General features: G+C 30.1%; 1 protein-coding gene across 2 annotated transcripts in view; it reads right to left on the bottom strand.

The window, feature by feature from the left end:
* Positions 1–20,501, bottom strand: part of LOC126737445 (calpain-9-like) — a 131,404-nt gene that overhangs the window by 2,409 nt on the left and 108,494 nt on the right. For both annotated transcript variants that reach the window (XM_050442353.1, XM_050442354.1), the window contains 4 exons: positions 16,112–16,311; positions 546–686; positions 308–482; positions 8–252 (listed from right to left, as the gene is read on the bottom strand). In XM_050442353.1, coding sequence (XP_050298310.1) covers positions 8–252; positions 308–482; positions 546–686; positions 16,112–16,311 — 761 coding nt within the window. The remainder of the gene's footprint in view (positions 1–7; positions 253–307; positions 483–545; positions 687–16,111; positions 16,312–20,501) is intronic.

The following is a 20,501-nucleotide window of genomic DNA, read 5'->3' as shown; positions in this document are numbered from 1 at the left end:
TACTCACCAGAACTCTCCCTCATTGACTATTCTAACACTCAGTAGTTCCTTATCTCTAGCAGATAGCCCATCCCACTCCCACGATCGATCGCTCCATGCTCCAGTCCATTCTCCTCTACCCCATGGGTTTCTTAGTCTTACTAATGGCGTTTCTCCTTGTGCTCCCCTGACCCGTGCCAATCCTGTTACTGAGTATGCGTGTTGGGTAATCAGACCGTTTCGAAGACGTAGATGTCGCTTACTTTCTTTATCCTGTTATGTATTATTAATTTATGAATTTTATGGAACCAGATTTTGACTTGCTTACCTGAATTATTGTAGCGATAAGCAGACTAGACCTAGGAACAGCCGAATTTAATACTTGAAACGTAAGAAACCTATCTTGATGGCTTAATCCAAAGCTTTGTACTATTCCACCGGTCAAATCTTGAAGCGCTTTTGTTGTCGATCCTTGCGTAAGATTTTCATAACACCCATAAAACCTAAAAAAAAAATGAGAAAATCATGTAAATTAGGTTTTTGTCTAAGGCTATACAAATATTTACTTCGCATATGCTTTTTCTAATAAAGCTGCCCAAAACTCCGTTGAATTTGAACAGTGAAGGTAAACGAGTCTTCCTTTGTGTGTTGGCAGTTTATCGTCCACGACTATTTCTTTCCATTCGCCGAATTGCCAAAATCGGAATCTACAATAAAAATTACATTTAAATTTGTTTATAATTACTCTATTTATATGAAAACGCAAATAAATGTAAACATGAATTACGGAAATGTGAGTTTTGGTTTATTACATTGTCAGAAGCAATAAATAATTAACGAAATAAATTAGGAAAAGTGGTTTAGAAAAAAAAATGTATAAGAATATGAAAAGAATGATTTGTATAAAAGTCCAATGAAATACAAAATATTTTACCCAAATAAAGTAAGGGATCTTGGTTCTAAAAATTACATATAATAATGCGGCTTCTGTTATTTTACTGTGTATTCTGTATTTCTTTATAAATCCAAAGTGGCTGTTATTGGGCCTCTACCGGAAAATTATTATGGAAAAGAGTTGCAATGACTTAAGGTCCTATTAATATTCTTCCAATATTGTCTAGGTTATTGAAAAAATGTTAATTAAAACAATAATTTAAATGATAGTTTAAATCAATTTCTAAAATGTCACAGTTGTGCAACAGCTCATCTTATTCTTAATGTAGTGAATTATATTTTTAGACCTACGGATAAAGATAATTGTACTTTTATATTTCTACTTGATTGTTTCAAGGCATTTAATACCAACAATCATTACACTTGGTTTTTGTACAACTAATTAAAAATTATTTTACTTTTAATTCAGTTTTTCCTCAAGGGTTAATTTTAAAAAGAGTTCTTATAAAGATTGTCGATCAGATTCTCCCTTGAAAAACACAATGCAAACATTATGTGACAACATTTATTATGATGTTGCTTATATTGATGTCCCTGTCTGACTGGAGAGTATTATAAGAAAATAGAACAGGCAAAAAAAATTTATTTTAGATTTATCCTTAGTATTTACTGCAGATTACTAATTTTTTGCCTTAAAGCTTATCTAGACCAATAAAGTTTTCTCATTAGCCAGTCAGGAAGTAAATATTGCCAACTTTATGTACAAAAATCCGTGCTCCTGCCTCCATTAAAACAGGGAATTCCCATTTAATGGACCCCAAGGCGAATATAAACGCCCACCGTTAAAAACGTGTCGGCGGCATACTTGTGTATTGTTACGGGATTCAGAGGGCACCACCGCCTACATTAACTTACTACATTTAATTTAACGAAAAAAAAACTCTTTCGGTATTGTTGATCGCTTATGGGTTTCCTATTTCGAGGCTTCGGGGTACTTCTGGCCATTTGATGAGGCTGATTATAAACCGTTATTCAAGGAAACAATAAATAAAAATTTAGAAAGTTGAAAATTCGTTTGGATTTCCCTCGGGTGTCTGCATCAACGGTTTTTTATTTCTTTACTAGAGCAATAATTTTTGTTGTGCAAAAGCAGATGTAATTAAAGACAATTTGTTTTTAACTTGGATTATGGCGAAGAAAAGTAAAATAGAAATACAACCCGTTATGAATTATGTGCTGCCAGCTAATGCAGCTTAAAAATTAGTCTTATGTAAAACTTCAATCAAAGTTTAAAAATGGCCCAATTTATCAACATCAGACGTCTAAAATATTATTGTCAACGACTAAATATCGGGATGAGGACTATCATAATTTATACCGATTTTCTACAATTAATGTGAAGTGGCTAGCAAAAAATTTCCTTGAAAATATTGTGAAAACAAGGGAAGGAGCATGAAATTGCAGACAAAATATTTAAATATTTCTTCGAATTTTAAAGGATACTGATTTTAATTAGTTGGACAGGATGAACAGTGAGTAAAACGATGAAATTTGTTTTTGCTAAAATTAATCAAAAATAATATATTTGATTACATTCTGTTTTAACAAACACAAGAGTGGAGTGCTAAGTATCACTTTCCTTGTGCATTTGGTGCTATTGGCTGTACACATAGAAGAATTCTGAAAACATCTGAGCATGGAGACGAATTGAAAATGAAAAACATTGATAAAATTACACAAGTTAACACATATTTGGTATGCAAATTAAAAAATTAGGTAACACATTAAAAAGATGGCTTCCAGAATACAAAGTACACATTCATCAGTTCTTTAATATCAAGTGAATTTTTAAGTTAAGATATAAGATTAAGTTATAAGATACTTTTATTTCATTTCTTACATAGAATATTAATATGTTCCGACCAGTTCAAGAGTTTGTCAATCATTATGCCTAGGAATCTAGACGATTCTGAACCCGGCAGAAAGTTGCCTTCAAAACTAAAAAAAAATTATTTGGCTTTCTATATATATATATATATATATATATATTTATATATATATATATTTATATATATATTATATATATTATTTATATTTATATATATATATATATATATATATATATATATATATATATATATATATATATATATATATAGAAATTATATAAATATATATTTTAACCATATTAGTTTTCGCATGATTTAGTTTTAGTTTATTCGATTTACACCAATTATTAATATTAGTTAGACATGACTGGACTTTGCGTCGTAAGTTTACCGAATCCGGATCAGAAAGAACAGCTGTTGTGTCATCACAGAAAATAAAGATCTTCGCACTTTTAATAAATTCTGCTAAGTCATTTATAAAAACTGTAAAAATAAGCGGTCCAAGTACACTACCCTGCGGTGTACCCAGGTTTATCACAAAATCTGCAGATTGTTCATTTCCTATTTTTACATTAAACTGCCTATCGGTCAAAAATGACCGAAACATTGAATTAATATTCCCTCTAATCCCCACTCTCTCCAACTTCTCACTCACAAATGCTGGGTCCACTGAATCAAAGGCTCGCGAGATATCAAATAGCAATACAACTATATGTTCATTTCTGTCAATGCAATCAAAAATGTGCTGTGTTAGTTCTACTCCTGCACTCTCTGATATCTCGGATAAGCCTCTGCGAAAGCCGTATTGATTGGAGCAAAAAACGATATTCGCATTAAGAAAATCAGTCGTTCTATTATGAATCACTTTTTCAAAAATTTTTGAGAACACACTGAGAAGAAAAATAGGTCTATAATTTTCTATGTTGCTTTGTGCACCCTTTTTTCAAAATTGAAACGACTACTGATCTTTTTAACTGGTTGGGAAACGAGCCTTTTTCTACCAAGATAGTAATAATATAGACAGTATTCTTGAAAGTTCATCATATTTGAGATTTCTAGAGGAGTACTAGGCATAAAAAACATAAAGTTAGGGACATACTTCCCATAAGTACATGTGGCAGATTGATGAGCATCAAAATAAATCTGTAGATTATCCTTTACATCTACAGAAAGATATTTACCAAATTCATCTCATTATTTGTTGAAGTTTTTTCCGATGTTTTTATCTTATTTATTGTACTATTTCTAATTTGATTATTATTAAGCTTGTTAATAAGCTCCAAGCTTGTTTTAGTTTTATTTTTAGCATCATTTATTAATTTATTGCTCACCTCTATTTTTTCTCTACTTATATTATGTGAAATTTTTCGTTTAAGTTTGTTGTATTTTGCATGAACGCTCACATTAATTCTGCAAATTATGTCTAAGTGAATAATATGCGACATTATAATATGGTGTTATTAGGTGATTCTGGTCAAAGAATCAGACGTTGGCTAATGACGCCATACAGAAATCCTCAAACTCGCGAAGAAATTGCATTTCACACACTCTTCATAAAAGAAATAATCATAAATGAAAGGTGCTTTGACCCTGAGAAGGTTTCCAATCAAGGTTTCCAAATATATAGCTACGGTAAAACTAGACAGAGCTGAATCTGTTATTATTAGTTGTGCTGTACTTTATAATATATCAAAGTATTTAAATGATCCTGTCGATGAAGAAAAAGATGTCATAAACAACGAAAAAGATCGTATATAGATCAGCTTTGCACAATTTTGCAGCCTCATCTTTTTCTTGCCTTTTCAGTTTAGTTCTTTTTAATTGTAATGGTATAATATAAGAGAAAGAAGGAGGTCTGACTAAAATGTGTATTGTTTCCTCTGGTCTTTGCATTTCTACATTTCTCAATGGCTTCAATCCCGTTGTGGCTGCTCCAGGAATTTAATGCAATGTTAGGTTTTTAGCATCTTGATCTAATCACTTGTCATTTGCTTTTCACAGTGGTAACTCTTTAAATATATTTGGTCACAATTGGGTATATTATCACATTTAAGTAGGAAAATGCCTGTTTTGGAATTATTATGTCACAATTTTTAGGATAGTCGCAACAGGTAAAATTATTCTCTTAAATATATTTAACAATATTGATTGTTACCACAGTATAAACAAGTTAGTAGACCAATTAATAAAAATAATCTTGCATTACTGTTTAGATCTATCACACACTTTCAATATGTCACACCAAGATGTATTCAAAGTAAAAGTTAACTTATATGTAAGTATTGTTTACTCATCTCTCTCGTTCTCTAGATTTCTATTGAATAGTACCTTGAATTTTTTTATGAACTTAAATCGTTTTTAAAAATTAACACTTTTATAAAACTTTTGACAAAATCAAGACTTTTTAGTCTATTGGAAAACTATTTACTAATTTGTGGTTGTATATACAAGAAAATTTGTAAAGACTATTTCGGTTAAGAAACTCATGAGTTTTCATATAAAAAACTTCTTTATGAGTTAAAGATAAAGATTAAAATATTTAGATTTTTGTTAATCCTTTGACAGCATCAGGATTGTTTCTCTATGAAATAACTATCAGCTTCGTCAGTTTTTTAAGTGTTAATTTCTTGTTAAATTCTTATTTCACTAGTTTTTACAAAAATAACCTAAAATATTTAAACAACACTTTAATAAAGATCAAATTACGCGACTTAGATAGTATAACGTATGCATTTATAGTTACTACTTCTAAAAGTGTAAATAAAAAGTGTTTACTTTAAGAATCAAGTAATAGCATAAGTATAATCTTATTAAATTTAGCTATAAATACAATCTAAAAAAATTGTAAATAATATTTTGCTTATAATTGTATACTAAAAAAATATAAATTTTATCTAAAAACAGGAACTACAAACTTACAAACAACTTTGTCAAAACCGGCCGTATTCTATTTTGTCAACAGATTTTTGAATTTATTTAAAGAGTACAACAATGAATCTCTTGACTTCAAAGTCGGTGAAAAACAAAGTGGCAATTTGCGCTTCTTAAAAACTTTATCTAATCCGAAAATATTATTTGATAAATCGTAATTGTCATTAATAAAAACAAATAAGGAAATTTCCTTTATTAAAATGTAGAGATCATACCAAATCATTTACTGTAAAAGAATATTACTGTAAAGCCATTGAAAAAAAAGTTTCAAAATATGAAAAACGAATTAAAGAAAAAAACAGATATGACAGCAAATGGAAATAATAAGATTATTTTGAAAGATAGAGAAACAAAATTGCTGGACATTTTTTGCTACAATAACTTTACTTGTTTATTTTAAAAAAAACATATATATTCCAATAATTATTATATTCCTTAAAAAATTAACTAATATTATTAGTATGTATTATTAAAGACTTAAGAAAAATGCCAATGATGGTAATTTTCACTGCATTAAATAGGCTTTTCTATAGAAAATAATACTTTAAAGCCAAAATTAACATTTCAAAATGTATAACTAAAAAACAGCATTTTTTGCTTTATGTGACACGAAAAAAATCCCCTTTTCACTTATATAACATGTTTTAAGAACAACCTGCATGCTTAATTGAAGAGGCACGAATTGATGGTACTGGTTGCTAACGTTGAACGTTTCTCCGCTTCTTGCAACTGTTATCAGAACAAGAGACAAATGTCCCATAAATCTAATTAAATGTAGAATTTATACAGGGGAAATAAAAAAACTATGTTCTAAATTTAGTCATTACAGTTCTCCTTCTAAGAATTTTGATCAGTGTTTCGTCTGTCATTAATAATACTGAAAGTTACCTTATTAGCAAAAATCAATTAAATAGATTTTTTAAAATAAAAATATAACCAAAAAATACTCAAACGTTATTTAAAAAATACATATAATAGATCTGAATGTCCATATTTATGTTTTAACATTGAAGAGAATTTATACAGCAAATTTTTATTCGCATGCTGACTATACATAAAAGGGAAAAAATATTCAGTAATAAATTTTTTTACAGACATTTTATCCATTCCTTGATGTAAGCTTTAGAAAATTTTTCTTGTATTTTTTCACTCGAATCTTGATTAAAGAGGTCTTTGGTCATTTGAGACCAATATTTCCTCTAAAGTATTCAAGATATCTGCTGCATTTCACCTGTTACTTAATTTGATGTCCTAAAGACCAAATAACATTTAAAACCTAAGAGATTTCTTTTTTTGTCTTTATTATCAGTAAAATAAATAAATCTTATAAGAACGTTTTAAAAGAACCAATTTACAAAAATATTGTTACAAAAATGTAAATACGTTACGTCTAGTTTATTTTTTTCACTTATGTGGACCTTTAGTAGTTGTTGTTGTAGTTGTCTTGTTGTTCATCTTATTTGAGGGCTCCATTTGGGCCCCAACGTAAATTATTAAGGACAGAATATTATTGTATATCCTTGTAGTTTAAATTTTCTAGAACTTGCATTCTTTAAAGAAACAAAGAGAAAAACGAGACCGTAAGCGAGAAGATCAAGGCAAGAAACATCAAGACCTGATCAAAACTATGACCACTGTACACTTTTTTAATTTTAACGTATTCGACTCCTGGAAAAAATTATTTTGGATACAGATGTAAACATTGTTGAAATTGGAGCTGTTCTTTTAAAAAAATACGTAATAGACTTGCGAAACATGAAATTAAAAAATTTATTCTAGATTTATTGCAATTAAGTTTCATTTGTTGTCCATTTGGTTCAGTGCGTCCTTTGCAATGAAAATTTTGATTACAGGGTAACTCAAGTAGAGACTATGAGGCCAACATTAATTTTTTATGTGATTTATTAGAAAGTAATTAAACCTCATTATTTTCGTTTCCAATTTTAGAACTTACCTTGATAACGGTTTATCATGCATTTGTGAGTTGTGAGTATAATTGTCATACTAGTTGTGATTTTACGCATGATTTTTTCTGAGATATCTGAGAAAGAACAAAAAAACACAACAAGAACACTACTTGGACTTTCAACAGTTTTGAAAAGTTGGTTACTTATTAAGTTGGTTTATTTGCTGATACACAAGAGGCTGACATAGTAACGAGATATGTTTTCAACAAGACGGGACACCTTCTCACTTTGCCATCGTCGTTCCATAATTTCTTGATATAAATTTTCCTATTGGATAGACTGGATGAAGAGGACTGATTCAGTGGCCATCAAAGTCACCTGATATAACCCTACGCGATGTTTGTCTTATGCGGCTATTTAAAGTCCGAAAGTTTATGTAAATAGACCAAGTAATGTTGGTGATTTAAAGCAAATAATTCAACAAGAAATTACACTAATCGATCGGCAAGTAATGAAAATGTGCAATTTGAAGTTATTTACGGATTTCAAAAATACATTGAAGTAAATGAACAAATGCAAATTGAACATCAGTTTCAAGAAATATTGTAAAAGTATTGTAAAATTTTATTTTTTAATGTCGTATGTTTTATTAGTCTATTACGTCAAATTTGACAAACCGCTGACTTTATTCAGGATATATCATAGGATTGGAAAATGTCATGATATACAGAGTGTTCCATTTTAAAAAAATTATCTTGAGGTACCCTGTATAGAAAATTTTTATTGCTAAGAACGCGCCAATCGACCTGTGTAAAAAAATAAAAGACTGAATTTTAAATAAATTTGTTTTTTTCATCCTGAACTCACTGTATTTTTAGGAAAATGAATCCGCTACTGGAATTTTGCAAGGGACGTTTTTAGACTAGTTCAAAGTTCAAAGGGTGCAGGTCGGCTTGTGTCATATGAAGAAATTATTATTTTATGTCAGATGTACAAATGAACCATGCATAATTTTTTTAAAATTTGAATTACCTCGTATATAAAAGAAGTAAAGCTCCTAGAAAAACTACTTGGGGTAATCATTGCATTATCTACAAAGAACTCGCGTCGTTCCCGCAGCAAAACCAGTGCCCGACGACCGAACGACGTAAGAAAGGATCATAAAGAAACATTTTTTTTCATCAAGAATGCAAGAAATTATCTAGATGGCTGCCCGGCTTAATTTGTTTAACAAGATCACAAATTGCACTGGAAGATCCGCGATATTGTCAGCCAACTAAATTCTAAGGTCTCTTCTATTCATTCAAAGAAATCTCTAATATCTTCATGCTCGCGGAGCGCAGACACTCTCACTCGCTCTTCAGTCTGGCGCTTCATATATGGAAGTCACGATAGCTCGATAAGAATTGAGAAATAAAGTTCGTCTTTTATCGGAGAAATTGAGGATGTTCTGCGAGGAATATATTTGCCTTTATTATCTTACCATTGGAGTATTGGCTTTGTTAAATTCCTCCAAAAATAATTGCATCTGATTCGTTGATTACTTGCCATGATGTTTCTTATACCTTTTTGTCAACTTGAAGATGATCTAATATCATACGAAATTTAAGGTCTTAGGCTATTTTGATGTTCATTCCAAACTCTTTCACAGATTTGCAAAATATTTATTGATTTATGAATTATAGACTGATTTGTGAATAACCTCAACATTTTTTACCAATAACGCATTTTTCAACCTTTTCTTGAATAATCCTTATATGAATATCCCTATATCTTTTATTATGCAACTTTAACATGAATGATTTTTGTTATATGAACTTCTTTTGATGAGTTGTACAAGTTGCTAATCTAACTGATTTCACTTTATAAATACGTAACAAGTAAGTCAATTAATTGATTTATGCTTATTTATTTGATTTTTTAAAATTAATTCGATGTTAAAAGCATTATACATTTTTGATTATTTTAATGGTTTTTAATAAATGAAAATTAAATGAAAAATATTAGTTTCCTCTTTTTTCTATATCACGAATTTAAACCTAAATTACTGTTTGTCATCATTTGAAAATGTTATTCTTTTGTACGTAAATTTTCTTATAGTACTGGGTGGCCAGCTGCTCACAGGGCGCTACGATATTATATTAATATTATGAAGGGATTTCCTAACAAAAAAGTTTTTACAACCATTTCTGTTATATGTCAAATAAAGTGGTGGAGGAAGTTTTTATCTTGAAATATAAAAACAGCTGAAAATCAGCACTGACTGGACCCATTTTTTTGCTTAAAATTCCTTTGTTACTTTATTTTTCTACTAACAGAATTGTCAAGTTACTTTTCTTAAAATCCGCAAGAGGACGTTGAGTTGTGACATACATTTTCTGACGGATTATTTCAAAAAACTCAAATAAAACTATTATTCAAGACATACAGACACCGTGCTGTTATGTGCTGTTATTATGGCTACTATAGGGTGAGAAAAATAACGGAATTATCAGCGGCGTTCCAGAAGATCTTTTAAAATTATTTTCATGACATATAGGACGTTTTAAATTCAAGCAGAACTAATAAGAGTACTTTGAAAATTCAAAAAGATGTCATTTATCGACCTTGTTTTGGAACACCAAAATGAGCTCTAAAAATGCAAGATCTCAGCTAATATGAGAGCTACGACCTTGCAGATGGTCTCGTTAGATTCATAGGAATGTATTTAAGTGAAAACTGTTGGAATCTTCGGTAGTGGCCACAGAAGCCGAGATATTGACATCCAATTTTGGATTTTTCATTTCTCGGGTATAACCCGAATTTTTTATCGAATTTTTTCAACAAAAATTAATTCTTTTCGAATTTAAACTATCTATACCAATGGCTTGCTAGCATCATTTACATCACGAAAACAATGGGTTTTAACGAGATTGGAGCAGAACTAAGAGAATGAGAAGACTTTGAAAAATTCGGAAAAATTTCATTTTTTGACATCGTTTTTGAACCAAAAAATGGGCTCTAAAAATACGAGATCTCAGCTAATATCTGAGCTACGACTGTCGTCACAGCTTCATATCTCTGGGAATTCTTACCCTAAGATATATATACCGAGTGACACAGAAAAAGGGAACACTAAATATCTTTGTTACTTTTCAACATAAACAAATAAAATTTGGTATATCGATAGAATATTTATAAGAGAATAGTTATAAGACATCTTTTGACATATTCTATTATTTTCCACCACTTCCGGCTTAACAGGAAATGACACTAACTTTCTTATTTTAAATGGGAAACTTGGTATATTATTACGTATTTCGTATTCGTTTATTACGTATTCTATTTGCTACTTTTTGTTTTATACTCATAGAAAAAATATTTTTTAATATTTTAATATAGGGTGCGATGAATGCGTTCAAAGTTTTAATTTTGAATCAAGTAATCAGGGAAAAAAAGTTTTCACTGCATTTTATGACTTAAATCTTTTACACGCCTATTTAAACTGTCCAAACCAATAATTTTGGCAATTAACTTAATTTTTTCAATAGCACATTATTGGGAACAACCACTTTTGAAATGCTGTACATCAAACAAAATTTTTATTTCCAGAGAACCCATCAGCACATTCTTGATTAGGATAAGGAATAATGAGGTTTTGTTATCGGACCAGAAATTGCACCAGATACCTTGAAGTATCCTTTTTTAATAAGCTGCCTTCACATAATAAAGCCTTTGATATCGAGTATTTTAAAAATAAAATTAATGCATTTTCAATAAACAGTGTTTTTCTTACTTTTGAGGAGTACTGTGTTTCAAAAGTTAATAATTTATAGTTTTTAATATACCTTTAGCTTATATTTCTTTACTCTTAGTTTGTGTTTTTTTTTAATGAATGTGACCTTTTAGGTTGCATTATACAATAAAGTAAAAAAAACATTATATCACCCTTCTTTATCATATATTATGTGATATATAATTTTATTGTTGTTAGTCACATGAAAAAAGTAGCAAAAACGAGGAGAAATGATCATAACATGGCTTTGAATAAGGTCTCTATAAGACTATCTCATTTATTAATGAAAATTAAAAAATATTACTCCCGTCAAAAAAAAATTTCTCACATTAGTCGTTATAAATGCTCATTAATCCCTTTTAGTCACTCACAAAAAACATCAATAAAATAAATAATACATTTGATTACTTTCTTTGTCGAAGTTTACTATAATTTGATCCATTTAACTTCTAACTAATATGACAAATGAATATACGAATATTTCCAATCAAAAAAGTTCCAACATTTTACGTAAAAAGCTTTTAGGAGAATGAAACGGCCGAAATATTTTATTCATTTATAGACCCCGTGACGTAAAATATACTTTTAGTCCTCCCGATAACCTTATTTTTCTCTATTTTCAGCCTTCACAGAAAAAAAATTAAGTCGTTAGTAATAAAAAACTTTATTTTATTAGAAACAAGTTATTTTATTTTAAGTTAACCGATAATGCTTAAAAAACTGTAGCATTATACGCAAAAAGTATGTATTTACCCAATTAAATGCCCGGCTAATTACAGGTTTAATGAAGTTGTCCTTTTAGGGACTAATTTGTTATTTGAAATTCAGATCGTGCAAACGAGATAAATTCTTTAAAATCTTGATCCTTGAAATGTAAAATGATTCTTTACATTTGCATGAAATAATGGAAGCAAGTTGATATAAATGCTCAGCAATTACTCATGAAAAGTGCAGTTGTTATTGCCTTACTTATCTATATGAAATCTAAACAACTGGTACCATGTACCGTGGGTGCTGTTTATTATCAGGAGAATAAGTTTAATTATAAAGAGTTTTTCTAGACCAAAATTGCTGTTTTTTTCTTCTACCAATGTTTATAGTTTAAGTACAATCAATATATTGTGTAAATATTAGTGAAGCTATCAAGTTTACGGCCAGTATAGCATAAGAACTTAAAATAAATCTCATTAGATTTCGGTATTTGACCATAAAAGCTCCTCAGGTGACAGCTCCATGTCTCCAGACATATATTTTTTATGTTGGCATAATAGTAGATATTGATTGGTATAATGTTACTCGAATGTGCCAATATTGATAAAGTAAACCACTACTGCCCGATATCCTTGCTTTCTACTCCATCAACAATTGTAAAACGAGTTAACAAATTGGTTATCATATGGTTTCATTCCTAGAGCTAAATCAATGATTAAGTCAAAATAAATCGGTACAATTCAGCATTCTTGGATCGAGTTTTTAAACTTTTGAATGTGTGAGATGAAGTTCTAAAAAGTAAAGTCAAGAAACCCAAACTTTGGAAGCTTGCAGGAAAGCTCTGAGATTTTTTTTATAATTTTAACAGTTTGGTTCATATTCTTCTAAAATTGTTTTTAATTCTTCTGAATCCAACAACCACCTTTAAGATCAACTTTGAAAGATGGTTGATGAAAAACCTACACTAGACCTATTTTAAGGAGTTTATATGCCCTGAATAATATAGTGACATAATCAATCAACTGAATTTTGATACAGCGCCTTCTGAATCGTCAAATTAGTAAATTCTAGAGTTTTATTTGTAGTCTGACAGATATGACCCACAAAGATGGGGCTAGAATCTGTCTCTTATGCAGTTTTGCAGGACAAGAAACTCCTTCGGTTAACTTGCATAACTTGGTATTTTCATCAACATTAGCTATCAGTAATCAGACTTAAATTCGTGATCTTAACTTCGAAATATTTTTAAATTCTTTGTATAAAGTAGGATTTTATAATATTGTAAGGAACAGTAAGGGACGAAGATGCTTGCTTTCAAATGCTCCAACACAATAATTTAAGGATTAACCGTCTGACTTGTTTGACCCTCAATATTTTCAATACATTCAAGTATTTTGCCATATACACACCATACCTGGAGAGCTTATCTATCAGCATTGCATGGTTCATTGTGAAAAATGCTTTGGAGAAGTCAATATAGACAGAGTCAACTTCTCCACTTGCTTCCAAGGTACAAAATACAGCGCGTACAGAAATTTTGTCTAAAGTCTAACATTGTTGAACATATTTGTAAAACTCCTGTTGCTAAAATTTTGTCAAAGTATCACATGAGTATTATGAGTCGAAAGTACTCAACACAACTTCTATTTTATTGAATACTATTATTGAAAATTAGTATTAAAAAGAATGATTTTTAGTAGTAAGGAAATAATGCAGTTAAAACAGACTTAGTAAAAATGGGGATGATATGACATTTAGCCATACCGATTTAGATCTCATCGGCCGTTTTGCAGATCCTAGTCTAGCAAGGGACTCCACTTCTTCGTTTCCAGCATGGCCTAAGTACCCAGGAACCCAACTAAGCTAAACCCTGTAGTCAACCTTTACCAGTTTTTCCAGGACTTATATACACTATGAGCTAGTAGCTCACCTTTTCGGCCACAGTAGCCTTAATAGCAGCTCTGCTGTTTGAGCAGATGTATAAATCTTTAATGCGGTAATTGCAGTTAACGATGTCCTGTCCACATTTCAGCAAAACTTTAGCCTGGAAGACAGTAGCATGCTTCTTCATTAAGCATGCTCTGCTGGTATGTGTATGGACCCCACCACAGAACCCTACACTATTGTTCATTGTGGAGCCCACTGTATACCAGATGGTCTCCTTATTTAGCAGCGTAGACCCACTGGAGTGCGGCTACTTCTCTCTGCGTCCGATGTAGATCGCAAAGGATCGAAAAGGAAGGGCCACTACTGTATGGCCTGCGACCACATTATTGCATGGCCAGTCTTCCCAGTTCCTAGTTCACCAAAGACTCATGCTCAGTCCTCAATAACTCTAGTTGGGGCTGTTTGCATGGAACTCATTATGCTAAGACATACAAGGCGCAGGACTCTATCCAGATGGGTCTATGAGATTATTTGTAACAATTGTGACAAGAAGTATAAAGGGGCAACAAAAAGATCAATTAATGTCAGATTTAAAGAACATGTAGCTCATGTGAAATGTGGAAGAGTTAAAAAGTCAATTTTGGCTGAACATTTTTTAAATACTCGCCACTTTGTAGGGGTAGACAACTTAAAAATACTTAAACCAGTTAATAACATAGAAAATTAAATGCATACAAAAGTTCAGCAATATTCAAAAATCAAAATGAACAGGGATAGAGGTCCAATTTCTTATATTCAATTGTATAGTTTAGATAATGTTAAGTTTTGTTCACCATGCTTTATTAGATTTCTCGCTCTATTAGTTATTACCTAATTATATAAGGCCACTTGCAAGTAGTTTTAGTTTGGTTTTAATATTTTCCCAAAGATGCTAACATCATTGACGAAACGCCGTGGAGAATATAATAAAGAGTTTTGGTTAGTGGTAAAACTGTTTTGTGATATCCTCGAAAGCTCCAATGCCTCTTTTCCAGACAGTTAAAATTAGTATCAAAACCCTTCAAAAGAGTAAAAAATATTCATATTATTCATTCATGGCTACTTTAACTACCTGAAAAAGGGTTCTCAACCTTGAATAATTGCAAATTGACTAATGTACTGCCTTTATGAATTAGTTACAACATTTCCCGTATTCAATTATGCGTCTTTCCAATTTCCAGACTGATACGGTAGGAAACAGAAAGGTTTTAGTGTGCTAATGAGTTTTTTGCTAAAAAGAGCCTTTTCTTGTCAAAAATTATCGAGTTGAACGGATTGAAGTAATTTTGATACGGTCAAAGGCTTTACAAAACTTTAAATATATTAAGAAACATATGTACTAGCTTTAATAATGTCGCTTCATATAAAAGCTGGTAGTAAAAGTTACCCCGTTTTTAATACGTCAGTGCGATACATTATTGAAATATTATTAAAAAAACTACTTAAAACTGGTATATAGCATCCATAAAAAAATGATTATTCGCCAAAACACGAATCATAAATTTTAAATCACTCTCATGTAACCCGGAAATTTAGGGTTTTTTAGGGTTATAGTAATTTCCCTAGAAATATCTGGAATTTATTAAACAGATTTTCACTACGCAATGTTTTATCTAACTATAATTTAACTAATTATCTTGTACGGTTTCCGAGATTCAAGTGGTAACCCTTAAATTTGACACACCCTGTGCCTTCTAACAATATAGACTTATACTTATTAGTTTTTTAAGGCTTTTCAAACTCTATTCCGCACTGTTTAAAATCAACAGGCGATCTCAGGCCCAAACCAAGCAAAACCATATTATATTGCTCTATAGAGAAATGCCGATATCACAGCCCTATTGTTTCTTCTTGATAAAATATTAGAAGCATATAATGGTCACAGATAATGGTTGGATTCCTTTTCTATTGTATCTATTCTCATTGTTTTCTGAATTCGCACTGTATAAAATATTGATTCCCCGAGGTGTGATAGCGATACCACATTTGTTACGTTAGCGGGTATTTATCTCGTTTAAAAAATGATTAAATTTTTTTTAAAAGGAGTACTTTTCTTGTAAAATTATTTACTTATAGCTGATTATAATTGCACCACTTACCTAAATGCTCCACAATAATTATGACCAGCATCAAATCCTTGATCATGCGGTACCACCCTTTCTAAAAATTTTGGTGTTAACGCCAAAGAAGCGACTGATGATAAAAGCCATTGGTCCCCAAGCTCTCCAGCCTCCACTGAAAACCTGTAGGTCGATTCAGCTGACGTTTCCTCAAAGAACTTTGGCCTTTGACAAATTTCCTAAAAGGAAACATAAATTTTTTTTTCTATAATAACAAAACATCTTAAGTATGGCTAATCTGGCATTGTTTATTTCGTGTAATAAACCGTAAGCAGCACGAAGCGATCTCACAGAGGATAAGAGCGCGAGCAGAGAATTGAAATTTCGCGTTTTCAGTTAACGAGTGATAAAAGATCGCGAGAAATGTTCATGAGTTGATGGGAAAAAAGTCTGGTTACCTAGTCGTAAAACTTTTAAGTTGATCTTATCTTAGTTTAAAGGATTATCGTCATTGAGGAAGTAAGGGAAAATACCTGTTGCTACTGCCTGGGATTTAAAACCAATTAGTCTAGGAATATAATTTAAGGTCAAAGAAACATAATAAGCGAAACACGTACTTATAAACTTACCGAGATTAAAAAATATGATTGTAAGTTCAAAAAACTTGCACCAAACGAACATGAAGTTGAAATAAATAATAATTATTAATTATATATAGTAACCTCATTATTTTACAAACAATTTTTTAAAAGGGCATTTTAATTTTGCCACCTGAATATTTCATTTCTAAAGAGGAAATAAACAATGTTTTTAAACTATTATGACCTGATTGATATTTTAAAAACTTTTAAATTTTTTATTGACTTTTTATTTATTTAAGGAGTTAAATTGAAAAGAAAATAAAAAATTTGATGTTTTTAAAGAGTAAATAAATATAAACCTCGTTCAATAAAATATCCCACTATCTGTGTACATATATAGATATGCAAAAAATTAAAAAGAAAAAAATTGTTATAATTTGAAAACCAGTTGGCTTTCAAATTTGATAAGATACTCAATGTCATATTATATTTGTTCGGTTTTCATGTGAAGTTAGCTTAAAAATCGCAAAACAATGCATCTCAGGTAATCATTTTAGCTTATTCAATTTTGCCTATACATTTTTAAGTTTCTTTAACGTTATGATTTTGTTGAGTATTTCCTTATATTCTATCTCTTTATTATCTCTATAACATATTATCAAACTATTTTCGTTTTTCTTTTCCTCTTCAAATCATAACTACTGACTTAATTAAGAATAATCCTGCTTCTCATCTTTGAATATTTTTCACTTGTTATTTGCTTTTTTAATTTGACCAAATAACTAATAATTTAATAAGCAATTTGTACAAAAATCATTCAGAGCGAAATAAAAATTCTGTAAAACTAATTGAGGAAAGAGATAAAGTCGTACCAGGAAGTCGTAAAGTTCAAAGATAATTAGTCTAATACAAAAGGAATTTCTTTGGTATTTTATTCGTTGATGACACATGTATAACAATAGAAGGAAATATTTGTCGACAGTGGGAATCATCATCAATCATTATATTTTAAAACTGCTTCTGAATGTGATAAAAAGTAATAATAATTAAATGTAATAAAAAATTCGTAAAACACGTCTATCTATTCGTGTGATAAAAAAAATTATAGCAACCAATTTTCAATTTATCATTTAGTTAAATTGACCAAATGATAAAGAAAAAACTTTTAAAAGAATATGAGCAAATATTAGCAGGAATATTTTTAATGATATTAAAGCCAAAATTAAAATGTGATAAGTAATAAATATCAGGAGTAAGGACAAAATAAATCTAAAAACATATTAAAGAAGTACTTAGTTAAAACTGCAAAAAAACAATAAGAAGCTATTTGTATCTTTTTGTGTATTATATAAAACTGCTTGAACAAAAATAAGATATATTTATATTTTTTTAATTTCGTTCAAAATCAGTGTTTTACGTTTAAGTATAAATATATTTTTACTTCGCCCAGTATATAATTTTTAAATATTGTAAAAATTATATTGTAAATATTATAGAAAATATTGTAAAAGAGAAACCAGCTGATTCTCCATCATTCCCGAATGATATAAGTGGTACACCGCACGACGTCTCAAAGGTTAGCGAGAATCTTCCGAACCAGCGTCCTGCCGAATATATAAGGAGCCGCATCGCCGATAGTGGTCAGTTGTTAGTTCGCTGAAGTAAAGTTTGGATTATTGGCGCAACATTTAAATAGTTGTAAATAAATACAGTAAAAATTAATATATGTAGTAGTTGTGAGTGATTGTGTTTTAGTGAAGTATGTAAATAAACTAGTTAAACTAGTCGGAATTATGTTTATTTGCCTTTTAATATATGTAATGCTGACTATGTAATTTTTTTTGTAGTTTTATTAATATTTTAGGTGTTAATGTACATTTTTTGCTAGGTGATTTTAGTTTGCTTTTTTATGGTAATAGGAGTGCAAAATGCGATATGACGTCATAACTCAAAGAAGGTTGGACTAACAGTTTCAAATATGAATGTCAAGAATTTAAGTAAATGCGATGTACCACTTGTTAGTAAAACATATATCATCCTTGCCTCGGATCGTCAAATCAATTTTTATTGTTATATTTACATTTGACCAAGAATTGTATTAATAATACATTTTTCTATGACGATGCAAAGGGCGATTTTCACTATTTTATACAAAGTTTGGACAAGAGCTGCAGGGGTGTTTGGATGTGGATGTATGTATGCAGCTGTTTTACGAAATGCTGTATGCATGCAGTAATCAGTCCATAGCCAAGAAGCAATCAAGGAATCCATTAGCAACAAGAAATACGTATTCTAGTTTCTTTACTTCTGGTCTTATATTTAAGATTAAGCCTAAGGATGGCCTTCATAGGCTGGTTTCTGTCTGATAATGCTTTGGGTTCAGCTGAATATAAATCATTAGAATGGTGTTATGGTGTCATAATAAAAAGATTAAGGTGATTAAATATAAAAACTGATCCTAGTGGTATTTGGTCTTTTATAGAATCCGATAATGTAAATATAATTCAATTCTATGAGGAGTTTTTTATGCGGGTCTAGAAATAGGTGACTGTCAGGATATTTCAGATGCTTTTGCAGAATATTTTAGTTCTCACAGATCAAATAGTTTTAATATTATACTGAATGAAGGGGGTTTTTGTTATTCAAAAATAAAAGTTGAGAATATACTCCGAAGAATTAAAAAAACCTCATAAATAGTAAAATTTAATTGGATTTCATTTTTACCGACTGCACGACTGCACCAAGATTTTTTGTAAAGTTGATCACTCTATACTTAAAAAGCTACACATATTCGATTTTTTCTCAGAAGCTTCTCTGTTTCTGACGTCATAAAGTGAAAAATAGTTTATCTTAATCATTTATATCAACCTCAGGGGTACCAAGGTACGCAAGGTAGCAACTTGGGCCCTCTTCTATTTACTATATTTAATAACGATTTTCTCACTGTGTTAAATTTTGAACAAGGCTACTATTTGAAGATGATTTTGAGATTTTTCTGATGCTTTAAATCAGGAAGTCAATATTTCAATAATAATAAAATGTTTCTAAGCACTTCTAAGTGTCATATTTTAATTAATCAAGAAAACACAATACATAGACAACCAATAAAAAATTTCTAACTATGTGATTGGAACAAAAAACAAACACTTGCAACGATCTTAGAATATTATTTCAGATACTTGAAATTCAATTAACATTAGCAGATCGTCGTTGGAAAAGCATGCAGGACTTCTGACTTCTTATTTCGTTACTTACATTTTTTTCGAAAAATTGAAACTCCAATATCACTAGCTCTAGTAAGAGCTCATTTAGAGTATGCCTCTATTTTTTGGCACCACAAGCCGAATTCAATGTTGTTCTGATTAAAAAGGTTTAAAGACCACTCTTAAGATTCCCTTATGTCAGAAAGTTTGATATATATCCGTACATGATTTCCTATAATGTTGTTAGTTTGTTTTAAACTTAAGCGACTGGATAATAGGTGAAATTTGCGTTCAGTTTTTTTATCTGTTATGATGTAAATTACTGATTTCTTATAAATAATATTAAATTTCCTTTTCCAAAAATACATGTAGGAATAAATAACAACAGACTGTTATTTACTAATAAGACTGATTATTCACCTAGAAATAAGATTTTAGAAAAATGTAGCCTTGAGACAATTAATTGTAATATAAACTTTTTAAATTTTTCTTTTAAATAAGAATAAGATGTTTTAAAAATAAATTGCTAATATGCAAAAGCTGTTACGTCTTAAAATGTAATTTAGATGTATAGTGTTAGTTTTTTTCCCCTTTTATTTTGTCTAGTTTTAGTTTCTTATGTAGGTGTTAAGTTTTCATCAGTAA

Source organism: Anthonomus grandis, chromosome 6 (assembly GCF_022605725.1).
Source record: "Anthonomus grandis grandis chromosome 6, icAntGran1.3, whole genome shotgun sequence".
In the NCBI taxonomy this organism is placed as follows: domain Eukaryota; kingdom Metazoa; phylum Arthropoda; class Insecta; order Coleoptera; family Curculionidae; genus Anthonomus; species Anthonomus grandis.
The sequence above is the reverse complement of the archived record's forward strand: the minus strand, read 5'-3'. Positions and strand labels throughout refer to the sequence as shown.